Consider the following 27,217-nt stretch of genomic DNA (forward strand, 5'->3'; position numbering starts at 1 on the left):
CATTTATTGATGTTAATGAATGCAGCAAATAAATTTCGTCCATTGCCGCGTCGGCCATTTTTGCTTGAAGCACATTTGGAGAAAATATGTAAAAAGCTAATGAATGTGTGTGCTTGTATGATCGTGTGTGTGTGTGTAGAAAACAGGTCCATTATGAAAACGCAGCAAGGCAGAACTGTGCCACACAACGCTGCATGTTGCATAGACACGGGCAGCATTTGTTAATGCAGCGAATTAACATATCAAAAATTAGGCAACACGAACGCAAACATTTCTATGTTTGCCTGTGTGCGTGTGTGACCTAATATTCGGGCGCTACGTGCCAAGCAAGTTTTCTACATTTTTTTTTAAACTTTTATCTGTGCATAGTATTTTTCCAAAATATTATTTTCGGTTTGTTTGCGTCATTTAAGTGCCACAAGTTGTTGCTAAGTGTGGTTTTGGCTTGCACCTAATTAGGGATAGGCGTTATGTTGTAGCTACTAAAGTTGTATAAATGTGGTTTAGTCACAGCGAGCCTGTTTGTACGCATGCAGCTAATGTATTGATGATTTAAATATATTTTTATAATATTTATATATTTTCGAGTGTTTTTTTTCAAAATTTTGTTCAATGTTGTATAWTTTTATATATAACGTAGTATGTATATTTTTTTAATTTCTTTATAGGCGCCTAAATTTGTTTGCGTTTAAGATATGTTGGTAACTCTGTTAGCGTTTTCGTGCTGCCGAATCAGTACTTTATACAAAATTCACAAAAACTAAACGGTACGAATTTGAGTGCGATTCGCCTTAATAGTAATGAGTTGTGTAGTGCTGGGTAGCGGGGGTGGAGCTACATTCATGTGTGGGTAAATATATTGAGCTATAATACATTGGTGTTAAGGTTGGGGAGGCAAGCGGCGTGGTGAAGGGCTTGCAAAGGGTAATTGGCATTCGTCACAGCATTTCAGGCGCAAAAGCGTTTGGCTAAGCATGAAATACTTAAAAGCTACTAAGTATTTGCATGTTTACGACTAAATATTTCATAGTTGCGGTTGCACAATTCATTGCTATACAAGTGAGAGAGGTGTTGTTGTTGGTGGTGGTGGGGGGAGGGCTTAAGGCGTAAGACGGTACAACTACTGCTCTGACAACTCAAATACAACTGACTCGGGTGGTACGGTTGACGCTGGCGGTACTCTTAGTACCTTTTGACCGCCAAAGCACAGCGTCAAAAGCCAGCTGCCGCCGGTGCTGTTGCTGCTGCCGCTGCCAGTGTTGCTCTGAGCGCGTGTGGCATGGATGCCAATGTTGTTGTTGTTATTGTGATTGCTGACGCGTCGCTGCTGGCGGTAGGTGCTGCCGCTGGAGAGACGTCGCGCCGGTATGTGCACGGTGTTGGCGGCGCTGTAGCGGCGACCATTCAGGCGGCGTGTGGTGGGCGATTGATCGTTTCTGTAGGCGACAGTAAGCAAAGATAGTGAGAACGGAAAAAAAGGAACAGACGAGCAAGTCATTACATTTGGGTGGTTATGGAGAAAGATAGAGGGGTAGGTCCACCAAGTAGCTGGCTTACCTTTTGCCATCCTGCGGAGTGCCACCGCCTTGGCCCTCGGTGTCGGGTGCAGTGTTATAAGCGCCGGAGAACATAGAGGCACGTTTGGGCACCCATTCGGGGTGGCCGCGTACGGACATGTAGACGGCGAGGCTTTTCAGTAGAACGGTGCGCACCTGTTGGTAAAGAGAGTGTGAGAATATGTGAATTATGAGCACTTCAGTGGCTGTTGTGGAAATAATGGGTTGAATGGGTTGCGTTCGTACTTACCTCACCATTTAGGAAGCAATATATCAAGGCAATGAAAAATCCCTGAAATGAGGTTAAGAAATGCGTCACGTAGGACCACATGGCAAATTTCCATGGTGGCTTCAGGTTCAATGCAGGTACTTGGTACAGTAGATTTGTGATGCCCAACAGCGGCAGCAGGACAATGGCGGCGCGTACTGCTTTGCGCGTCTGTTCGATATCGCTGGCTTGACTCTGGCGCAATTTCATCACCAGCACGCGTATGATGTTCATAAGGAAGAAGAAGTTGAGCTGCACAAAACACAAAAAGATCGTAGTTTGATAAGATATTAATGTGTTTGATAAGTGAGGGACACCCACCGATATGACAATAAAACGGGGTCCTTCCAGTATCCAATAGTACGGCGTCAAATTGTAGTTCCATAGACAGTCATGTGCGCTGTCCGTATACATCGCTGTACATATGGCCCAGACAGTGGTCATCAGTACGGGCAGACCCCAGCCGAGTAGCGAGAAGATCTTATGCGGAAACCGACCTTGAAACACGGCTACCGTCACCATATTGTGCAGGTACAGACCCTCGATGAACATCCACATGAACATGGCGGTGCGAGCGTACTCTAGGAGCACGTAGGAAGCCTCGCAGAGGTAGGGCTAGAAAGAGAAGAGATTGCATTACGCAGGGAAGGGCTTATAATTGCTAAAGTTTTCCATAAGCGCTTTTAACAGCTTATGTACTTGTGTAAAGCTCATCAAAAGCTTTAGAATTAAGGTTATTTAGTTTTCCAAAGCTCTCCCAAAAGCTTTTTAATGCTGTCGCCATCTTTTCAGACAGCTTTCAGAGTGAGCTTTAAAACAAAATACGATTTTCGAGTGCCTCTTCGTAAGCTTCTCTCACATACCGTGTTTTCAATTCCCGCTGTGCTCGTATTCGACGTGGCCGGTTGACTGCCACGCCGAAACGCCTGATCGAGATACAGTGTCAGTCGTATAATAACTTGACAGACCATTGCGATGAAGAGATTCTTGTGAATTTTCGTGCGATTATTTCGTAGCGAAGAGAATTTGCAGAATATAATGAGCGAGAGTATCAGCGCGATCAGCGACAATATGAGTCCAACAATCTCCAGCGTGCGCGTGCGCCGTGCGATGTCCAAGAAGACCTAAGGGTAAAATTTTTGAGAGTTAGGTATTTTTTGTGTGAATATATTTCATGTTAGCGGCATGACGCACATCAATATCATCCACACGCTGCAGCATGTCGTTCACTTCCGGCTTGAAGCAAGGCTGATAGTCCGTCCAGCCGTTCGTGTTGTTCTGCGTGTCATTCGGACGGCGGCCCCAGCTACCGTCCAGCTCGCATTTGCGGTTCGCGAACTCTGTGAAGAGAGAAGAAATGCCAAATTAAAGCTCTAACTATATTTTCAAGGTCAAATTAAAAGTTAAATTTGTTTATTCAAGGCAAAAAGTAATATTCTGCTTAAATGGTTGTACAGTTAAACGCTTTCGCTTCACGCACACTCTTATTGCTTTGCTCATTTTCCACTCATTGGCCGCCCATTTGCCACTTTGTGATGATAATGGGAATTTAAATTTAAAACTCAAAGGTTTAAAAATAGAGACCGCAAACCTTCGGCCACAAATGCAATTAAGTTAAAATTCCAACACATTTTCACTGCGTTGCATGAATAAATCAAACGAAATTACGCACAGCCTTGCAACCTGCATTGGGGTGGCACGCCAAGTGAGGAGCCTTGAGGTAGGCATGCTGCCTTTTGCTGTTTGGCGCTTGATGTTATCGTCGCTTTTGGTGGCGTTGTAAGCGGCAAATATAATGAGTTGGAAGTGTGAAAGGGAAATGGAAAATCATTTGTATGTATTTTACATTTGCTCGCCACAGACGCGTTGTCATTGTGTTTGGGTGTCTGCGTGCATGACACGGTTATTTTCATCACAACTTGTTGTTGTGTTGCCGCATGCGGATGACTGGCGGCAAAAGCAACAAAAATGCCGCAAGTGTGGGAACAAAGGAAATTGGTAACGGAAACAGAACCGGAAGTGCAACAACAAAATGAGCCATACATGAGCCTTAAGAATATGTCCCTGGCTGCTTAGATACATATGTACATACATACATACTAAGTCAGTTTGATATTTAAAGAATTTTACAATTTACAAAACTTTGCAATACACCACACTTATTCGCTAGCTTAGCACGGATTTTGAAGACCAACTTTTAGCTCGCATTTCCACGAGAAAGCAAATATTTATTCAACGGTTCAGCAAAAGCTTCAAAGTACTGAAATCTAACAACAATTGCCTGATTTACTTGCGCTCAAGTATATTCAGCGCCTGTGCATAGGCTTCAATTTGTGATCTTCTTCTAAAACTAATAACTTTTAGTTGAATTTTATACAAATTTACTACAGCACCCGTTTGTTACATAAATATACCAATTTTAATTTTTTTAGTATTAACGCCGATATTTCGGGACTATATTCAAAATTTCGGGATTATTCCCATTTCTAATGCAACAAATAATATTTCAGTTCACAAAAGTACTCGGTTATAAGTGCTAATTACAACTCGACACCAGAAAGCCTAAGCTAGGTAAAAAACAGCTCATTGAAAGCTCATTTGAACTTTTTTCATATCTGATAATAAAATATTCGAGTTTCGGGATTCAATTAAAAATTTTGGGATTAATTAAAATAATATTTTAGTTTGAAACAATAAATAATTCAATGAGATCCAATCAAATGATAAACCATACGTGTTAATTAGAACTCCTCATCTCAAACATCATCTAGGTAAAAAAGCTCCTTGAAAGCTCAGTCCAACTTTTTTCATAGAAACAGTTTTTATAAACGGTTCATTGTCTATCAGGCAATAAAATATACGAATATTTATTTTCCGTATACAGAAAATGAATCCAGAACTTTCAGGATTCAATTTAAAATTTCATTACTATCTTGAGCCCTAATTGATCAAATAATATTTCAGTTTACAAAAGTAAACAAATCAATAAGATCAAATCAAATAATCAGCCATGAGACTCAGCTAGGTAAAAAAAAAGCTCCTTGAAAGCTCTTTTCAACTTTTTTTTTTTTTTTCATAGAAACGGTTTCATTGTCTATCAGGCAAAAAAATTACTGATTGATTGCTTATAACCTGTCATTGCTTTGAGTTATTGTCCAATTGACTTCTCTTAACTACTGACCGAAACAAAAAACTACATAGGTTGTGTGCCACAATCAAATGCGAGTATTGAGGTTATGTTGAAGGCATGCAACTGCTCGATGTGTGCGTGTAAATTTGTAATGCAGAGTGACCAGTGAATGACAGAGCGTCTAATTTACCCGAAGGCTAATAAGCAGTTGACTTACTAAATAGAATGGGTCAACAGGCCACACACCCATCCATGTATACACACATACATACATATATAAATATATGCCAAGGCAACGTTGTATTGTTTACTTACTTGTTGTGTCAATGCCGTGTCCGACGGGCGGACAATGCATGCGCGCCAACACGCCAGCCGGCGTCGGTGGCCAGCAGAGGAACAGGTCCCAGGTCCAGTTGCAGAAAACACCTGCAAAACGAAATGAAAATGAGTGGTTGAAAGCAAATCTGTGAAAATCAATTTGAAATCAACGTGAATTCTTTTTTGTTCTTAACTGTTTGGGGAAAAAAATGCGGTTGCATTTCAGCTTGATTGGCGCAGCTATTTTCATGCGAGGGCGACCCATTAATTACGCTTTTTTTGAATACAAATTTAATTCAGCGCCTTGTCAGCTAATTAATTCATTGAAAATATAAAAATAAAACAAAAATTCAAAATTATGTGTAAATTGCAGGCATTCATTCAATGTCGCTTTACTGGCTTAATACGCCGCAAGTTACGCCTCTGCATGACTGCGGCTGCGCTGTTGTTGCTGTTGGTTTAACGCTAACTTTAGGTTTTTGTTATGCAAAATGCAATTTTTTTCGTCATAAATTTTACATAAAGCACAAATTAGTGGCAAGTTCATAGAAATGTACACACACACACACATATAGTTGTATATGGCATTTGGTGTCTGTGTGCGTGCGCAATTCAATGAAAGATTAAAGTGCAGCCATATCAACACACATACTATATGTGCATGATATGTGCGTGTGTGTGCAATTCAAGGTTCCGTGAAATTTCATTTGGTCACTGTGGCAAGGCTTAATGCCGCTGCTAATCACTTCTAATGTAATTCTAAATAGATTATCAGCGTTGCATCATTGCACACCGAAATTAAGAGTTAATTATTTGCATTAGTGTGTATTTATACACCATATACACTTACACTAACGTAAACACGTGTGTGTGTGTGTGCTGGAAATCCTTAATTGGTAGCGTTGACGTTGCGGACTAACCGCTTATTTGAGTCTAATTAAAATATGGTTTTGCGGATTAAGGCTTAATTGCTAACAAAATAAATACATTGAGCAATGCTTTTTGTTGGAATGAAAGCATTAAATATTCTTAAATGAAAATTAAGATAAAATAAAATATTGGTTAGTCGACAAAGTATTTTCGTATTTTATCCATAGTTGTCGTTCATGGTCCAAGCATGCTGAAGCTCTACAAATGATCTCAAAGCCAGGATTGACGAAAGGTTGTACTGATTGTTTGGTGGGACTGGAAAGGAATCATCCACTATGAGCTGATCCAGCCTGGTGAACGATTGATTCTACATTTTACTGTCAACAACCGATCAGATTGAAGCAAGCAATCGAAAAAACGGCCAGAACTGATCAATAGAAAGGGCTACGTCTTCCATCAGGACAACGCTAGACCACAAACATCTTTGATGACTCCACAAAAACTGGGAGCGCTTGGCTGGAAAGTTTTGATGTATCCACCGTATAGCCCTGACCTTGCACCATTGGACTACCATTTTCTTCGGTCAATGCAGAACTCCCTTAAGGAAGTAAAGTTTCTCAAACGCTTAACATTTCGAATTTCCAAGCTCTTTTTTTTAATGTTGCCAAATTGCCAATAATGTTGTCCTTGAACCCACACAATTCAATTTCAAATCGATTTATGTGCTCAGTTATGCACATATGTGCCGCTGTTGGTCCTGCTTTCTAGCCAAAGCGAATGTTACGTAACTAAAAGCAACTAAAACACATTACACAATTGCCTGGGCGCATACAGCGCACGAGCCGCCCTATTTACACATATAACTCAACGATTTGATTGAAATTTGTAATTTTGTTGCAGCAACATAAAAAGGTTGCAGTGCATTACCCTTGAGGCTGTGCGAGCCCTAATTTATTATCATGTATCTTATTACTGCTGCTGGTCAGCGGTGATGGCAATAAAAATAAAACTAAACAAGTTGCAAATATATTTAGCTCGCGACTACTGTGGCAACGCCATGCACTGCAATGCAAAGTGAACACACACAAGCACACAAACTTGCTACTTGCACATTACCAGCACATCAGCATTATGATATGCCACGTTTGTGCCGCTGTTCTGTCATTTTCTGCTTTGTTGCATGAACGACTCACGCCTCCGAGCGTCACATGTGCGCTTCAAGACTTCTTGGTGTCTGGAAGGAGCAAGGAGCAAGCTTCTCAAAGTCTCATCTCAATAACGCTGACTTTGTGCTCTTATACGCATGTACATGTGTGAGTGTGAGTGTGACTGTGCCGCAGCAGCAAAATTTCTTGTGAATTCTGATTTTATTATCTGCTCTGTTTCCTGCTCGCCCGCATTATCTTTCTTCACTCTTGATTTATACGCATATTTACTCTGCACTTTCTTGAGAAATCGTGCAACGTGCCACACACACTTATACACACTGAGACACTTCGAGGTTCTTTGAGCTCTTGACATGCATTTGTCATGTCAGGTTTATCAGGTTTGCTGGCTTCTAGATTCATATGTGCTGCGCAGTGGCGGCGCTGTGGCACGTTTGGACATGTGTAAATAGTTACATGTTGTACGAGTATGTATGTATAAGCTTATTTGATTTATATAATCTCCATAATCAAAGTGTGGTTTATGTAATCTTGACGCTTTCGCTTGTCCACTTGGTCATAGCATTAAATTTTCGAATTTCCCTTAAAGCCACCAAATGTTTATGCAACTAGAAAGTAATTTCATTGGTTGTTCGTGCGTGCGGCACGTGCAACATACGTATTACATAGTTGCAGGTGCTTTGGTCGGATTTGAAGCAAATTGGCAGCTTTCGTGGATATCAAATTGAGTCTTAATTATTAAAAAGTTTTTGGGCCTCCTACCCTCTTAAGAAGAGCATCTATATGCTATAGTGATTCGATCTGAACAATTTATTCGAAAATTTCATCATATCCTTAAGCAATATGCCATGTAGAATTCGAAGAAGATATCTCGTCAAATTAAAAAGCTGTCCTTGATTCCGTTCGTCCTGTTTGCATGACAGCTATATGCTACAGTGGTCCCATATCGACGGTTCCGACAAATCAACAACTTCTTGCAGAGAAAAACACGTTTGCTATATTTCAGATCGATATCGCAAAAGGTAGGGAGTAGTTCGCATACATACAGACAGACAGACGACATGACTATTTTTGAACTCTTCAGATGCTTTTCGAAACTTCATTTATAGGTATTAAATTTAGTTATCGGAAGCTTCTAGACTTCTCGTGCTATTTTTGCCGCGCCGTTAGAGTCGCTCTACCTATTCTAGTTATACTAAATGTATCTAAGAGGCAAATCAGAAGTATGATTATTTGCGTAACAGCTATAAAAAGGTCTGGCATTAAGGATTCATGCGTTAGAAGATTCTCCTCTACAGTGAGAATTTGTGGAACGCAGTTTTTAACCTGACAAGGGCTGTTATTTCGGGTATCTAACCCTGTTTGCAGTGGTAACCAGTAAGTTGGTTATAACAACTAGAATTATACTCCAAAGTGGTAATTGGACTTCGTTCGATACCACTTGCTGACTATTTGGACAATTCCCACAACAGCCAGTGCTACTTTACCGGAATTGACCCAGATTTAATCCTGCGAAGGGTTGTTAGTCTAACACAATTTGGAACGGCAAGTCGAGAGTCGACTGTTCGGATCGAACTATGTTCCGAATATTCGATTGACTAAGCTTTTTAGTTTCGGATTGTCTATATCCATTCACTATGTAACTAGGCAGCAATTTTATTCAAAATAGGATTGCTTAACGAAGCTTGGTTTTGGATTCTCTGAACTCAGCTCACTCTTTGCAAAGGCTTTGAAATTTTAAAATATCTGGATTGGGTTTCTGGCTAGTATTTTCCCTTATTTTTTGCAATTTTATTAGTTGCTTTTACTCAATTCTTTAATAAAAAGTGTTGCACAATGTAGGACACCTATATGTACTGCCCATAAAAGAAATATAATATAATGACAATCATTGAAGACACAACGCAAACGGTCAGCTAAAATAATGAAATAACTGGCGGAGCAACAGCGCGCGGTGCGGTCTAACCATCAGCAAAATGTGTTGCCAAGCCCGCTGGGGCGGGGGCTAAAAATACACTGGTCAGACGGCAGAGATAAAAATAGTGCGACTTCTACATACAAAGCTTATAAATAGCAAGCAGAAGACTGGACTTTCTGCCGTGGCAACAATTGATTCGTTGTTGTGGTATCCACTAGACTTTTCCGCCGCGCACACCCACACAAGCTAGTCACGCACGCCTGCATAAACGTTTCTTGAAAATGCCTAGCGTTGCATGCAACACTGCAATTAACAATTGCATGCCAAAGCTTGTGCATTCGCAAATGAAATGAATATGCAAGACAGTCAATGATTGTGACTCCTCTGCTGAGCCGACAAACGGACAAACACACAGGGGGTACGACAAAGTATGGACAGACATATCGTTATGTGTACATACTAAGGTTTGCTTCCTCCATAGAGATTACCCAGAAAAACTCAGCACGACTTTTTTGCGAGCATGCAAGAACCAACCGAAGTCTGAAAGTGGAGCACGTTGGCAGAGTTTAATGACATGTTCTTCTTGCTGTTGTTGTTAGTCATTAGGCTGTCAGCGCGATGCGCTTTGATTAATGTGCGCTGTCCATGCCATCACAAGCTTGGCTCGTCCACTTCATATCGTCAACAAACACTTGTGGCACATTGGCTACCTGGTTGCAAATACAAGTTGCACTGTTAGAGCAATGTGCCGCTACATTTTTTAGTAGCCACTCACTTCGATTACACCAGTGACTTTAATATTTGGGTCAATGCATTTGAAAATGTCTCTGCAATCAAGGATATCCAACTGCCTGACAGCAATTTGCCGGAGTCAATCGAGGTTGTGCGGTTTGTTGTTATCATTTGCTGGCAATTGTTTACGATATTCCAATTAATTGATTGCAAACATATGCGCAAATGCGGGTGGAGGCATAATTGCCATAGATGTGGCTAGCCTCGAGGCTGGCTGTCAGTTTGCAGTGACCAGTTCAGCACTGCATTGCACATGTGGCAAGCTTCTGGCAATGCCTACTACGCTGCTGACCTCCGCAGGCTATTCTTGTCTATAATAAAACTATATTTAAGCTAGCAGTCAGTCAGTAAATGTAAGGTGAGGCTCCAGCTCTAGTTCCGCCATCATATGTCTTGCCACATATAGCCTAAACGTGCCTGCTTTAATGGCTGCGCCTATGCTTTCGACTTTTGCTACAAATATTCCCTGCTCCCCTTCCCTTACGCGCTTATCTGCGTCACAAGCTCCATTCTGGCAACGACAGCCTTCAAAGTGGCCTTTCAGTTGACTTGGTTGCGGCGGAGACTGACAAAGTTGATGTGAGTTGGCAGTTCGGAAGCAAATTCTTGCCAACGCCTTTGTTGCAGCGCTTCAAATGATAGAAAATGTTTAAAAATAAGTCTGGTCTGCTTGCATATGTGAAATGGCGTCGCACTGCGGCAGACAATTGGCTGGCAAGCAGTTCACTCCACTTTCAAAAAAAAAAAAAAAAGCGAAAGCTCAGTTGTGCTGAGAGTCGTCAATCGCAAATTAAACACTCATACGCCCCGGTATGCCACACCAACGTTTGTCTGTCTTGATTTGTGCGTGTTGCATGCCACAATTGATTTGCATATGCAGCAGCTGGTCAGACAAGCGCCACACTGTTATGTAGCAGCAGACAATGTCAGCGATTTTGGCTGAGCTTGAAGTGCTGGCGAGCCCCTCTCAGCAAAGCTAGAAAGTAGTGAGAAGCGGCAGTGCAATCATTGCAGTCGTCCGCTTGGTAGCCTATGATTGTGAGTTACGCAAATAGACACATCATAGTTTCTATTTGAGCGTGTGTGTGTGCAACTGTGCTGCAGTCAAATGGGCAGTTCAACTGCCAAATGTCCTTTGCTAATGCCATTAAAGCATTCAACCGGTTGACACATCACAAATGCGTCTACTGAATCCTCACATTTCTAGTCAAATACAACGTTGTTTCCAATTAACAGTCTGCAGTTGTTGTTGTTGGCTCTGCTCGGCAACTCAAATGCAATTTTCCTTCAACTTCATTATAATTTCCGTCTTCCTATTTGCTCGCCATCTCATTCTTGCTTGTTACCTGAACAAATACTGAACGAGTTGCAGCCGAAATGTTGTTCTAGAAGTCGTCAGTTAACAGTTACGCCAGCGTCCAATAGCTTTGCTAATTCTTGTGTTAACAAACTTTAATGCTGTCGCCAGTTTGTCGAGGTGTTGGCAAAAGTTTGGCTGTGGCAAATAGGGTGTCTGTTTACACCGTTCATAATTGTTACTTACATATTTCAGGTTAGGTTGTGAATAGCGGAATGAACTCCGTTCTCGGGTTCGGTTATCGCATTAGACTTAAATTAGTACAACAAATTGGAGAAATACCTAGCTGACACTAAGAAGAGGGCTTCTGGCGGTTTTGTGATTCCTAGAAAGAGACTACAGCTGCCTTTCACTAAATTAATATCCGGATCCGGTCAAAATCTACACTTGCATTTCTCAGTCTTTGAGCCCGTATATGTACAGGGTTTGCCCAGAAAGCAATAAGGCTGATTTTCTTCCTGGATTCGGTAGAGGGCGTTAATAGATAACGAACTTGTGGCTGGTCAGCTTTCTCCGAGCACATGGAGAGTTAGGATAAAAATTTTCGAGAAACGTGTTTTTGTGAGAGGTGCAAGCCGAAAATGCAGCATTCGTTACACCAGAGGTACAACCAGAAAGTGCGGCGAATGGAAGTGTGCCAAGAAAATTTGAACATGTGTAAAAGTGACCCCAATTTTTGATTTACGTAATCACAGGTGACGAATCATGGATATTTGAGTATGCTCATTTTCTTTTCTGATATCGTCCACCATGAATTTGTTCCTTCTAGACAAACCGTCAACGCCAAGTTTTACGCAGAAGTCCTCAAGAGACTCTAACAAAGGGTCAATCGGATCCGACAAGACATCGCAGCCGATTGGAAGTTGCATTACGTCCCGCTATGTTGCATAATGTCCCGGCTCACACCGCCTTTTTTGTGAACAGCTACCTAACCAAGGCCAGCATCTCAACGCTTCTGCAGCCGCTCTACAGCCTATATGTGGCCCACACCTCGGACTTTTTTTGTTTCCTTGCCTGAAAAGGCCGATGAAAGGGAATCCAAGCAGCATGCATCCAGGTTCTCAAGGCTATTCCGGAGAATTTTTTTAATCGACTCAGTCCTATTACTTTCCGGACAAACCCTATATGTCGATCTCAGGTGTTTCTCTCTACTAAGGTTGGGTTCAAATCATATTGAAAAAACTGAGTTACAATGGAATCTGAGGATGCTTTTTAATCCATTACGGATTCATCAAAAAACCAGCTCAGATCATGTAATTCCCGAATGAAGACTACGTGACTGCCATCCTGCAGTATCGAGGCTTAAATTGGTCATACAAATCGTTCTATCGTGGCCCCTAACTTACTCTACCATGCATTTGTGATATTTTTATAGCGAATTTGATTAATCGCTAGCGGAAAGCGCTTAATCAATCAAAATAATGAGTAAATGCGCTGAATTAGCGCACATCCAGTCGCTAAACGAAGAAACTAAGCGTCAGAGAGTAGGCAAGTCGGTGTGTGACTAATCAAAAGCAGCTGCCTCAGAACGTCATAAATCATGGCGAACTATCATTGATGACAGTGTGGCTGCCTGTGTGTGTATGTGTGTGTAACCGGACATATTTGCATAAACAATCGTTTGCGCTGACAGCATCCACGGAGCGCGCGCCTGCCCGCGGCAATTCGCCACAAAATTGATTTAATAGTGACCATAAAGCACAACAAAATTACAATTGCGACAACAAGCGCGTTCAACCGCTTACCCTGACACAAACGTATACATATTTAAGCATTTGTTGCAAGCTGTGGTAACTTGCTGTTATTGGCTGTTATTTTATTATGCCCGTGGCTACTTACCATTCTGCGGCTGCGTGTAATTGGCGAAGAGCGCAGCGCAGTCCTCGAAGCTGCGTATGGCGACCTGATGCGGCAGGTAAGTGACGTTGGGCGAGGTGGTCAAAACGATGGTGCTGGGCGCCGAGCTAGCGTCACTCCCGCTCGTTGTCAGCGTACGCGACAGTGTCGAGTTCAGCAGTTCGGTGGCATAGGTCGCGGCGGAGGCTGAAATTGACGCGGTTGCATTCGCCAATGCAGTTGCTGTGCGCGTGGCATTCGCGGACGCGCTAATAGGCGCTTGCAGAAATGTTTTGGCGGTGCTGAGCAGCGTGGCGCCCACACTTCGCGCTGTCGCCGCCAGATCGTTGCTGCCAATTTGTGGTTCACTGGCATTGCTGACGAGACTGTGTAGCCTTTCTGTTGTTGCGCTATCGATGACGCTCCCACTGGCAGCTGCCGCTGTTGTTGTCGTAGTCGTATTGGACATGGCCGTGTAGGATTGCGGGTCGGTGATGTTCTGAAAGTATGTGTACAAAACGCGCGTCGCATTTGAACCCGCCGAGGTGATGGTTGCGCTCAAATTGTTCGATATGCTTGTGTTATGGTTATCGTCAGCTTCGATGCGGTTGTTGTTGTCGTCGATTAAAGCGCGCAATAATTTATTGCTTGCGCTCTGACCATTGAAATTGGACGCGCGCGCGCTGCCGGCCATCTCCGCTGTCGCGTTGTGAAGGGTTAAGTGGGGCGAGAGGTGCGGGCGCAAGGATTGCAAACTGGCGCTCGTCACTGCTGTCAGTTTTGGCATTCACGCGCTGGTTTTCAGTGCATTGATATCCGTTTCCGCTGTTTCGGATATTGTCATTGTCAGCGCTCAGTGCCACTGGTTCATATGCGACTGTCACTCAATTCTTTAAATGCTCGCTTTTTCGCTTTGTGATAGTTGGTGGGTTAAGCGTTGCTTCTAGGTGTGTGTATGAGCAGTGGCGTGTGTGGTTGCTTTTTTATTTGTAGTTATTTGTGTTGCAATATTTATCAATTTCTTTGTCCCTCTGCCTTGTTTGTTTTTATTCTTTTCGCTGCTGGTTGGAAAAGCTCCCAGTGCAGTTACTGCGTCGCGTTGCTTATGGCCGCCCCAACACGCCAGGCTTCTCCGCTTTTCTGCAATTTAAATGTGTAAATATGTGAGGGGAAAATTAATTAAATTTCAGTTAATGAATTTCCTTATTTACACAAAATGCTTTCTCTTTGAAAATAAATCATTTGCATTACTTTGTGCAACATTATTTTTACACATATTTATATATATGAAAAAATTGAATTAAATTTTTTTAATTTCGAGAGTTGAGATCAGTTTTGAGAACAAAAAACATGAGAACAAGGTTCAAACTCAACGAAAACGAAAGTTAAAATAACAAAGATTAAGGAAAAAATAATTTACGGGTGACCTGATACGCCGGGAGGATTCAATACCCTAAGCTTTAACGCTCTTCACAAAAATCTTCCTTCTTCAAGGTTCTTGGACCGGTCAGCTTGTAGGGCCGTTATGTACTGGTTAGAGCCGAGGCCCACTTGGCAGTGAAGACTGAATTATAAACATTTACCTTAAAGTTATCTTCTGTGTATCAATTACTAAAAAAGGAGCCCGCTCCTGTTCTTATTTCAGACTTTAATTCGACGGTGAATATGTATATTTGTCCGTTTAAGCTGTCGATCACAGAATCCTTGGTCCATTCTTCTATTTTGGGGAATGAAACGTTGTGTTTACTTCCCTACAGGTATCCCTTCATGAGCCGGCTGGCTGGAATCATTGTCTCATACTTCACTTGTACTATATCTGTATTGCGCGGATGTCGAGAATAACGTCAAGAGCCTTAGTTGACGTAACTTTCATTGCTCCTTTGTACTTCCTCCAGGGATTTCGATAATGTCAACCACCATACCACCGCATCTTACAGAGTTAGGCCGGAAAGCAATACGACTGAGTCGATTTAAAAAAATTTGTTCAACTAATCGTTACAATTCTTAAAAAACGTTCAAAATAGGCTCCTTCTGCACATCATTGCTGTAGGGAGCTGCGGAAGCGTTAAGATGCCAGCCTAGTTAGGCAGCTGTTCCCAAAAAAGGCGGAGTTTCACACAGAAATGAATGGCCTGTACCACTTATAGCAAGACGTCGCGCGAACTCTCCAGGTGCTCGGAGATAACTGAAAAGACGCTCGTTCGTTAGCTAGAAGCGCCCTTTACCGAATCCAGTCGGTGCGCACATGCTCGAAAGTACAGTCGCGGCGGAAGAAAAGCAATCCTATTACTTTTCGGACAAACTTTATATGTTAGTATTGGTTTTTGCAAATCCAATATTCGATATGGGGTCCTGAACCCCACTTTTCGGAAATGGTGCTCCGAGTTCGAGAGTGCAATAGTTTTACCTCTAAAGGAGAGGAGATTGACTTTCGAGATTTTTGTCCTTCCTTTGAAAAGACAGTTTTGCCCAGTTGGCGAAGGTGCCAAGGCACCTTTCTATGAGCCGATAGGTTATTGAGATTTATTCCAGGTCTTGGACTTTCTCGGTTAGTTCATCCAGACAGTCGAGGGGTTGAAACAGAAGAGGTAACTTCTGAATTTTTTGAAGAGATGTGAAGTAAATACCTATGTGTGAATTGGTTATTGGAATATTCCACTTGTTAAAAGAAAGCTTATGGACTGTTGGGCACCTTTGTATGCTCACTAACTGCATTGCGTACAGCAGTATAGTATAATTCTAGATCAAAGCCTGGTTAGGGGTAGGGTTCGGCAACCACATTGCGCAAATGTTGGCCTGTAAGAAACAACTGTTATCTGTGTCATGCGTTATTTACACCGTCTCTGAATGCACACGCCAGAGCATGCTGAGGAGTAAGAACATGCAATATACTCACATTACGGGAAACACACACGCACGCTTTTCAACACATTCGCATATGTATACTCCACAATGGAGTAGGGTGTGTGTGTCGATTTGGTTGCGCGTGTTGTTGCAGGTTAGCGTTGTGGTGTATCCGGTTGGTGCGCAGAACTAACTTTTCAACGGACATTTTATATTCAACATGAGGATTGGTTTGCTTGTTGTGACTGTTTAATGATTAAATACAATCAATCCAACAACAACAACTACAACAACAGTACATTATTCAACAAACACGCCAAACTGATCGCTGGGGATATTGAAGGCGAACGATAGCGAAGTGGCATACCAAATCAATTGGTTGCACGACCAACAACAATGAGGAATGACCGTATCTGTGGGTATGTGTGTGCGCGTCTGTGTGTTCGCTGGAGAGTACCGGCGCTCAGGAGCCAGTAAGCAAAAGCGAATTTGTGGTAAAAGTTTCAATTTCAATAAGTTGCACGTCTATTTTTCATGTTGGCCACAATGCAACAAATGCCGAAGCAAGTAAAAAAAAACACAGCAACAACAATGTAACAAATAGCTTCGCCGTTGACTAGCCAACAGTTGTCGGTTAGCTTGCCAACGGAGAGCCTTGACATTGAACGGGTTGGATGCCACACACACATACATAAACACACACTCACAAAGAGAAATCAAAAGCGAAGAGATTGAGAAAGCATGCAGCTAGACGGCAAGCAACGTGCCACAATGCAAGGTGAAAGCACATAGAACTGCCCTTCAGTGGTGGCAACATAAGCAGCACTTGTGGCAGCAGCAACGGAGTAGGATAATGCTGCTGTCAGAAGACATTATTAACCGCTACCGAGAGCACTCACTCGATTCACAAGTTGCCGAGCACTGTGCGTGCGTGTGTGTGGCACGCATTGGTTGCGCTTCAACGCAAGGACTCAAATTTGCTCTTGAATGTGGCGAATGGCAAGCACTCGTGCCACCAAGGCAGCGGCGGGACAGTGTGAGGCGTACAAAGCAAGCTACTAATGTGCTATTGAGTGGCATTAAGGCTTGTATGTTGCACGTATTGTTGTTGTGGCAACTTGCAACAAACAGTGGCATGCACGAGCACACACCGTAATAATATGCTGCACGCAAATAGCGCAAAACAAAGGCGTAAGACAAAACAGCAAACTGTTGGCATGCTGTCCGTGTTGCAAGTAAGCGCGAATTAATTGTGTAGCTGTTGCAACTAGAAAAGCGCTGAAGAATAACAATAAATTAAAATATTGTGAAAAAAGTCAAGCAATTAGTAGTTACTAGCAGCTGGAATGTTGCAACAACGCGCTGGATAAAAGTTGTTGCTGGCAGAGGACAGCAGGAGCGCCGCCAGGTGGTGTTCAATTAGGGCAGAAAGTGAGTGCCAGTCGGCGCGCTGGTTTTTCCACCAACCGCCATTTATTTGGCTCAAAGTGAAATGTTTTTCAAGCATTTCCACAATTTTGCATTGCGCGCTTGCTGCAACTTTTTGCTTCGGGCGCCTTTAAGCGACAACGGCAGCATATAATTTCCCATCTTGCTTCTGTAATAGTTCGCTGGGTCGTGCCGAAAGCAAACTTGCAAATTGTCTACTAAGTGCAGATATGAGAAAAGTTTCGATTTAAGTGAAATGACAGCAAGTATTGCGAGAAAAAGAGCTGGACAAATAAATAGTTGCGAAATAGAATTTTTATTGCACTTCCTTCAAAGAAAATTTAAGCAGAACAAAATGAGGAGTTTGAAGCGCAGCTTACACCATGTTTCGACCGAAAATTTCGAGTGATTAGATTACATTTAAACTATTAACCAATCTAGACTGTGCTGTTGTTGAAGGCTGAAGAAAGTGCTGTTTCGACGGGGTCGGACCAAAGCGAGAGGGGTGTTAGATGAGTGGGATTAGTAGGGCATGCAAAGAGGTGTCAGACTCATTGTAAGCAGGACATATATTGGGAACTCGAGCTCATCGTCTGCGATGCGAGCTCATGCCTGGAGAGCAGTTCATTATGATCCTTAACTGGGAGCATAGCGCCGCACAATTTAGGTGTGCAATAGAAGATATCAGGAGGCATACTGTCGTTATCCGAAGTGCAGTGTTCTCACAAGTCTGAAGCTTCCTCTAGAAGCATCTAGGCCACCATATTGGTCCGGAGTAGTTGGGAGCTAGCCGGCCGATTGGCTTGTAAGTTGCCTTTGTCCGGCTAGCGACTTGAGGATTTTGTTGCGGCTTTGTGCCTTGACGATAATCGCGGTCGTATGAGGAGCGAAGGAGCGTAGACTATCAAAAGTTACACCTAAAATCTTAGGATTAGTAACAGTGGCAATCTTGACGCCATCGATTACATTATTAATGTCAAGTCTGTACTCCTTTGTCCAGTTTTTAAATATGGTTGCTGTGGCTTTGGTGGAGGAGAGTGTTAAGGCCCGTGCAGAGAAAAATTGAGAAAGCCATCGATTCTATTTCCCGAGATCAATATTGTGCAATCATCAGCGGATAAGGTTATGGAAACATCCTCTGGTGGCTGCGGTGTGAGTTTCGAGATAAAAAAATTAAACCATAGCGTGGAGAGGACACCACTCTGCAGAACCCCTTGTTTAATTCTTCTCAGTTTATTATTATTATTTTCTGCTCGAAATAGTGCGGATTATTGACCATCGCTCAGGTAGTTCATTGTACACCACTTCAGTCCTGGAGGGAGCGTAGTTTGTTTTATGTCCTGCAGTAGCGTTGTGTGACTGACTGTGTCAAAGGCTTTTGACAAGTCTAACGCTAAGAGGATCGTTCTCTTACAGGGTAAGTGCTGTGGTGGTACTGTGCATTTTTCGCAATCCATGCTAGGGGTTTCCTAAGTTCAAGTGGTGAGTGAAGGTCGGGAGTAGCAAAGCCTCAAGTATCTTCACCTACTCGACTAAGCCCACAGCCTCCTTTTAAAGAGGCTACCACACGCGATGAGCTTCCTTAAGCACATGCCAAAAAGGCAAATCAAGAATGCGTCTCTGTTGGCAAATATTGTTATTTGGAGAAGCTCATCAATTATACATGTGAACACACTTGTGCGCTTAAGCCTACAACTCTAGGTAGGTCACAGATTTTTTTGAGTTATTTTGAGTTGACTTTGAGACATTTGTCAAAATTTTGAAGGTTTTTAAATGTCACAAAAAAAATAAGTGGTTTTTTTTCCAAGGCAACCAATGCTCACACACACACACGCAAATGTGCAGATATTATTTATATTACATAAGCGCTCGGGGCCCCGCTTATCCACTGGCTGAAAAACAATATTATCGTTGCGTATTTACAAATACATATTTACGTGGGGGCTTATGCCACATTTGCTTTGATTGCCACAAAATCTTTTATTTTTATAGACATACAGACCTGTATGTGTGTTGTATGTACATATATGTGCCTGTTTGTCTTCTATTCACATTCAGTGAGCCGCAAAAAAAGCATTGTTGCAAGGTCAGGTGGCATGTGGCGAACTCGCTCAGCATGTTGGTCGGTATAAATGATTGTTGCAATGACTGTGTCTGCCATAGCCGTTCGCTTACTATTGTTTCATTTGCAGCTTTGTTGCATGCCACATTGCACGTAGTTAGCAGCTAAACGCATTCGCAGCGCCATTTGCTGAGCAGGCGGCGACCAGCAGCGGCTGTTTGCATCAGATAACACGGCCAGTCTGCCGGCGGCCGTTGTAGTTGCAGCTAAACACAGACACTCACACACACATGCGCACAGATATCAAACGCATAGGAAAGCATTTACTATTTATTTCATGAGGCAGTTGGTGCTAGTGCCAGTGGCATTCGGTTGCATGCCCCTAATAGCTGTTTGCCGCAAACACATGCATAGGCGCATATTTCGTCTGAGGCGCTGTAGGCTGCCCACTTTGCGCTCGGGGGAATATGTTGCACATATTGTTGTTGCTGTTGCTGCTGCGGCCGTTATCGCATTGGACGTTTAACTTGATTGCTGCTGAGATTTTATTAAATTTGCGCGCGCGTCTGTGGCACAATTCAATTATTTCAAGCTGCCGCCAGTGCGATTTCCGACAAACTTAAGCTGTTGTTGTTGTTTTTCGCAAGGCACGCAGTTATAAGAAATGTAATAATTTAAAGCATTCAAAATGAGACCAGAGAATAGAAGCGGCAAAGTCGACGTTACGACGTGGATCTCAAGAAGTCCATGGAGTACTCGTATATCTACGTTTTGAGAGAAAAGCAATAGCTCCGATGAGACCCTTTCAATAGAGCAAATCTGAGAATAGGATGCGATACATAAGTTATTTGATGAATTCTCTAAGCTCTGTCTTTTAGATCTAGTATTTGTGGTTCAATAAAGTTCTAAGAAGGAGGAAGAGTACCTGAACTCTAATATCAAACTGTTATCACAAGACCCTATCCTACTCTTTCCGTAATTGCAGCCACACCCAGCAAATAGGAAAGAGTGAAAAGACGGCGGTCGTTCCTCCAAAGTTGCTACTTTAGAGAATCCCACTGCTTGAACTCCGGGAAGATTCGAAAAACTGCGGATAGTCAGTTGCCTTGTCTCTTCGTATTTATCTAAGGGTCAGAGCTTCGTACGTTGGCAGTCGTCGACATTTCCTTCCCTCCTTCCGAAGGCTCTCTAGCGGTAATGCACTGGATTAAGGGAAATTTATGCAGCAAAGAAAACAGCCGTTAAACGGAAATAATGGCGAAAGTTCATATCGTTATGTGATCTAATTTAACCTATACTTGTTGTAGTTGTATTCTTTTTAGAACAAATTCATTTCTTTCTGCCACATTAAGCTCCCAAGTCAATTAGCTGGCCGCTGCGAACGCTTCGTTGAAGGCGTGACACATCCCTGTCAATGTGTGTGTGTTGTCAGTGCTGACCACTTGCTTAGCAGACGGCTGTGAATGCGCGGCGCTTAAGGTCAAGAGTTAACAGTCGCATCTGCGCGTCAATTTTTGTCAATTGTGGCAGCTGTTGCAAGTAGAGCATTTAATGATGCAACATAAAAGTTGATGAGCCATAAATAATTGCAATTTTTAGTGCAGAATTTGGACGCATTTGCCATTTAAATGCATTTCGCTCTGGGTCAAACACACACTCACCCACACACATACACAAGTGCTGACTGACACCCACAGCAGGCATTTGCGTAAATTGCATAATGAATAAATTAATTTTTGAGCAACAAGCAGCGAATGGAAATGAATTGAAACGAAATTAATTGGCGTCGGTTAGTTTGTGCGCTTGCCACTCGTTGCCGTTGTGGCAAGCTATAATTAAAACCCAATACTACTAAATATAAATTAAACGAAAGTACAGTTAGTTTTCGAAAATTCTCCGAAATCATCTAGAATTTATTAACGCCTGAAAGGCGAAATTCCATTGTTGCAAGTGCACAAAAGTTGTAATTCCGCTTAACTCACTTCAAGCGTTTTGTGCTGCAAAACGCCCCGCCCGCCGCTGCACTTCAACGGCTGCTTATAAATTCATTTTGAGAATCTTTATTAAAAAGTACAAATTTTCGCTTCAATGCACACGCATACATGCATGGTCGAGTTGTGATCCATACACACACACACAGTGGCTGTTGCACACATACGCAAGCATTTGGCGCTGTGGCTGCCTCAAGTTTATTTAATAATTAGACGAAAAAGCAGCAAATCATGCCAGAAGTCTTAGAAATTGTTGTTGTAGTGCGTGTGTGTGGCATGGCAGAACTTTTGCGGCATTCAACTTGGCAGAACTGCAACACGTGTATGTATTACTGGACAGTGCGGCTGTAGTTCGTCGACAATAACCAAACGAGGACAGAACAACTACAACTACAAAAACAAAAAATACAAAAAAAATAAAGGAAAGGACCAAAGAGCGCAAAAATTCTTCCGCTTAGTTTGTTAAGCCGACAAAGGCATATCAAAAGTGGAGGCAAGCTGGCGAGCGGCGGCGGGTTACAAGCGGAAATCAGTGCTGTGAGATGATTATGCGAACGTTGATGAGCGCAAAGTACAGTTAGCTACAAGCAGACTAAAATAAACGGCAGAAAGTAAAAACTCTTTGCAGTGTGAGAAAAGTGTAGGCGTTTGCATTAAACTTTTGCTGGCAGCAAAGAAAAGTGCCAACAACAAGTTCATATGTGTTGCTAATGCCAAGCAGTTGAGCAGATTACAGTTGTAAGTAGCAAGGAGCAGATGAAATGTGCGATAAGCAGCCGGAAGTAGAGTTGTAACTGTTTATGACAGTGTAAGTGTAGGCAAAGCTTTCATCTTTCAGCTCGCTTAAGACTTGCTGCAGACAAAAGTCTGAGCCACATTGCGCTTTCAGTAGTGTCTGTATGCAGGGGTGGCAATAATTACATAAGCAAGCAGTAGTGACTATATACTGTGTTCAACAAAATATTAAAGTTTTGCATAACTGTATAAGTTTCAGCGTAAAATTTAAAGTTTGACCATGCAGACACCCAATTTCGGGTATACGTGCACCGCCGGTGCGGAACAGCGACGAAATAACTGTTTGCGCTTACAAACAGTAATCCATTCAGTTGTATAAAAATCTGCTGCTAATCTTTCAACATTTTCGGACATGCCCCGTCAGCCGCGCAGCCGTTCGTGTGCATCGTTTTGAGTATTTCCCACTTTTTATTGCAGTTGTTGTTGTTTTTGTGCTAAAAGCTTATAAAAAGTGTGCGTTTTGAGTGTCGGCAGAACTGTGTTGCACCAGCCAGCAACATAAGCTGCTGTCTACTTAGCAGCGACGACATGACAGCCTGTCACAGCCACCCAGACATGTTGCACGTTGCGCGCTGTCCATCAGCGTGTTAAAATATTTGTAAAGTCCTGTTATATGTGTTGCGCCAACTGTTGGACCATATTGCAGGTGCAGTCTGATTTGAACAACATCGAAAAAACAGTAAATAAGAATAGAATTCCGTCATTTTAAGCAAATAGGAAGCACACGCTGCAAGTTGATACAATTTCGTTATATAAATGCCATTTCTTTGGAGTACTTCACTGATAATTGAGGACGAAATTCAATTATTTGCATTTTTGTAGTCCAGCAATATTGTGTTGCAAGCTTGCGAAGTATAATATTGAAACAATTTCTCATTTATGCCGACAGTTAGCGAGTAAAGTCACATATCTGTCCACAATTGCCACAATTCCGCACAATAAAATGCACGGAAACACCGTGTAAGACCGCAAATTTGCCGTGAATTCGTTTTGTGCGCCACTTTAGCATGCGCCAACGTGCTGCAACAATGGCTACACGCGCTACCAGCAGCCCATAGTAGCAACAATGACCGCGCTGCTACCACAAAACGTATAGCAATTAGTCGCGCTTGCATGTTGCCTGGTGTGTGTGCCACTTGGACTGTCCGCTGACTCAACGAATTCGCTAAATAAGTGTCCCAAAGTGTATTCTGTTGCATACAATTAGGCGTGGCGCCACATAATGAACCGAACGGTTGAGCAGACAATAGTGGAGCTTGTGCGCCGATTCATTTCGCCTGCAAATAGTGTGGTCAGTGCCCAATTCAAGCGCTTACCGCAGCGCCCATAGGATTTGCAATGATGGGGATCGAGGTGAAAGGTTCAGCACTTTTGATTTATTGGACGCGCATACATGATTCGGTTTGAAAGGGTGAGCTCTTAATATTACAAAACTAAGTAGCGGGGTTAAAACTTTGAGCGCAAGCTGCGTAGCCTTCAATTGCTACTAACTTTGCAATACTAAGTGCTGTCAGAACCAAAAAATAATGTTTAGTTCCTATACAAAAATAATCGGTTTATAGGAAAACCATAGACGAATCTGCAGTAGAATAATGCTTTCTGCTATAAAAATATATTAATTAGTTTGTCAGTAGCGCATTTTTTGAAATAATAAATGATTGGCAGTATCAACAATGCTGACTGATTCCAAACGCTATACTGCTCCGCCTAAGCGCACACAATTTTCCACATGAGTCGCATACAAAGCATAGGCAAGCGCCGGGAACAAATATCTACCAAAAACGCACCCCGCTGCCTCTCTCCTCAAATAGCAGTTGCGCTCAAGAAAAGTTGAAGGACAATGCATTCTGCGGTGCAGTCTCAGTTCAATGACGACACCAGCCAACGACCAAATCACTGCAACAAAGCGACACGCGGAGGAAACGCAGAAAGTGGCTGCAGCCAACTAAGATGAAAGCAAATGATTTCTTGCGGTTGTACACGAAAGATTTTCACTTTATATGTGTTAGTTTAGCTGACTTTGTGGCATTTTTGACATTTAAATAGGAGGAAGAAATTTTAGCCAAAAGCGATTTTCGCACAAGCAGCGCATTCGAGTGCAACCAATCCATTGGGAGAAATCAGTTAGACACCGACGCCCTGCAGTTGCAGTGGGTGAAACAAGAAAAGGTTGAAATGATGTTCTTCGAGAATAATCAGGGTCTAAGCAGGCAAAAACTTGAAAATTAAACTGCAATAGGCATTGAATAATAGTCAAAATAATAAATTAATAGCATTTTCATATTAAAGTCGCAGAAATTTACCTTTTTTAATACCTTTGATCTAGCCACACAGTTTGGAAGCTAATGTAAACACATAGGAGTGCCCATGAACTTGTTGAGTGTGCCGTCGGTAACCAGCATATGCACATGCATGAACGTGATATTTTGCTTTTGCATATCATATTGATATTGTGATCGCATCGCGAATCCTCGTTCAATTGAGCAAAAATAAACTCACTCAACGTATGGTTCAATTTTATGACTATAACCTTGTCATCATACACATAACAGATTACACTATATTTTCGTAAGCAAGAGACCTACCGCACCACTTTTTTGTGGTTGTTCACACGAATCGTCTACATTAATCAAATATTACACACCGTTAGCGCTTATACTATATTAAAAACTTATCGAGCTATTCACAAACATAAAAAAGTACAAAATTTCTAATTTCAGTTTGACACTTAATATTCAACATCTGGAAGCGGAAATTGACATTTAGCAATTTTATGGCCGCAAAAGAAAATTGACGTGCACAGCGTTGCATTTATTACTACAATTTAATATTTATAATTTGTGTAACAAAAAAATATATAAAAAATATTATTTTATAGCATCTACAAAATGGTAATTAATTCAAAATTGTTCTACGAGTTTCAGTGTAACTCTGTAATTTACTTACTACCCTCAATACTCCTAACAATTTTATAATATAGTAAATAGCAATCAAAATAACTTCTAAAGATATTTTAAAATATTGCAAATATTATGTTATTTTCAACAAAATTTATTTCAACGGAAAAGGAAATACTTTATTTTCCTTTTATTTTTAAAATAATAATAAACAAAACATATAAAAATATGGGTGGCACCCTGCACTTGCTCAACAACAACAGCCGCCAAGTCACAGTTATTTGTCAGTTCAATTTTCGCGTGTGTAAATTTTCGATGCTATAAAGCCGTAGTGATTAAAATGTGAAAATTGTTAGTTAAAACATTGTGAAGTGAAAATATTAAGTTAAAATATTGTAGTGCGGATTGTATATAATCGATTTCATGTCAAATATTATTCCGGGCGTTGTTCTAAATCGGGTTTAAACGGTGTAAAGAATATGCGTAAGTGCTGCGGGCCGACGCGTTGGTCGTGAGTGAAATTTCGGTAAAATGTCGGGATAAATGAATATCAATACGCGATAAGAACATTAATGAATGCTTCTTGTGGTAAGTTCTCAAACATATATACATATATAAAGCAATATTTGTTATTTACTAAATAAAAGCAAAATCAGTAGCAATGCACCAACAAATATGTGAGAATGGAAAAATGTTAGTCATTGCAAAGAAAAGCTCTCAAACTGTCACTTCGCTTATTACTCCATACATGCATGCCAGTTTGAGAGCTTATCTTCTGAAATAGGAATATTCGGAAATACTTGAGAATACTATGAGAAAAAATGTAACTTAGTAAATTTATTTAAAATAGTGTATAATGCAACATGGCAAATTCATATTTATCTCTATGAATGTATATAAAATGTGATAAAAAACCAAATAGCAACATAAAAGGAGACTGCTATTTTGGGTTTTAAAAAGGATACACGTCTGTATATACTTCTTTTTTTATAAATGCGTATTCAAATATTAAGCACAAGACATTTATTTTTTGAATATTATTTGTTTAATTTGGCATGAATAATTTTGTACAGTGCCTTTATATTCCGCGTGCACATTCATTTATCTATATGTTTCCCTGATAAATGCACACGGGTACATAAATAAGTTTGTAGGAATATGCTGTGTTTCCGCTGCCGTTCGGTGTGTTTTCATTGCCGGTGGCAATAGAATACCGTGGAAAAGCGGAAACGTATGCATGTCTCTCTCATTTGTCTGTGCATATTTCAATTTCAAATGAACCTTACGTTTAGCATTTAAATACTATAAATTTTTTTATTGACATATTGCAAATGTAGGATTTCAAGCCGAGCGAAAAAATTCGTACTATAAACGTTTTTTGGTAAAATTGAAAGAAAAATCGTTAAAAAATACGTAATAACAGTGTGACAATTCATTCTAACAAGTGCATATATAACACATACTCACTTACAAACTCTTAATTGTAAATCGCTATTTATATTTAACGAATAAAGCATTATGCTTTACGTAAATACGAAATAAATCTTTTATTAGCAAGCAGATTTCCAGCAGATTTGTATTTATTTTAGTTTTATATATGTACATTTTTCTTGCGAGTGTCTGAATGCTTTGAGATTTCGCTCCATTGCTTTTATAAATCGCTCCTCATTTTATCCGCACGCTTCATACTTGCCATTGCTGTCGATATCTTGTATTGTATTGCATGCTCAGGACATTGATTGACTTACATAAAGAGGTGATGATGCTGGCACAAATTTTGCTTTTCAGCTGCTGTCAATATCAAGGTGACTTTGTAGCGTGTGCATTTCACTGCCATTGAACTTGCAATGGGAAGTTCTCATATAAATGGATGTGTTATTATTATTATGACTAATTTATTGTTATTTAGCCGCTGCTTCTAAACATACACACACGTTTAGGAGTTCAGCATGCTTTGGGGCCACGTGCTGTTAGAAGCTAAGCGAGGCT

General features: G+C 41.4%; 1 protein-coding gene across 3 annotated transcripts in view; it reads right to left on the minus strand.

Moving 5' to 3' along the window:
- Positions 1 to 596: 596 nt before the first annotated feature.
- LOC108975646 (PDF receptor) overlaps positions 597 to 27,217 on the minus strand; it is a 60,549-nt gene continuing 33,928 nt past the window's right edge. For 2 of the 3 annotated variants that reach the window (XM_018944298.1, XM_018944299.1), the window contains exons 2-9: positions 13,215 to 14,351; positions 5,270 to 5,380; positions 3,019 to 3,164; positions 2,688 to 2,948; positions 2,146 to 2,439; positions 1,807 to 2,076; positions 1,558 to 1,712; positions 597 to 1,436 (exon numbers count right to left, since the gene is read on the minus strand). In XM_018944298.1, coding sequence (XP_018799843.1) covers positions 1,121 to 1,436; positions 1,558 to 1,712; positions 1,807 to 2,076; positions 2,146 to 2,439; positions 2,688 to 2,948; positions 3,019 to 3,164; positions 5,270 to 5,380; positions 13,215 to 13,998 — 2,337 coding nt within the window. In that variant the 5' untranslated portion in view covers positions 13,999 to 14,351 and the 3' untranslated portion in view covers positions 597 to 1,120. Of the gene's footprint in view, positions 1,437 to 1,557; positions 1,713 to 1,806; positions 2,077 to 2,145; positions 2,440 to 2,687; positions 2,949 to 3,018; positions 3,165 to 5,269; positions 5,381 to 13,214; positions 14,352 to 24,634; positions 24,977 to 27,217 lie in introns of those variants that run through there. The other variant, XM_018944301.1, reaches the window with a different exon arrangement.

Source organism: Bactrocera latifrons, unplaced genomic scaffold, assembly GCF_001853355.1.
Source record: "Bactrocera latifrons isolate USDA-ARS-PBARC rearing strain unplaced genomic scaffold, ASM185335v1 scaffold_68, whole genome shotgun sequence".
Taxonomy (NCBI): domain Eukaryota; kingdom Metazoa; phylum Arthropoda; class Insecta; order Diptera; family Tephritidae; genus Bactrocera; species Bactrocera latifrons.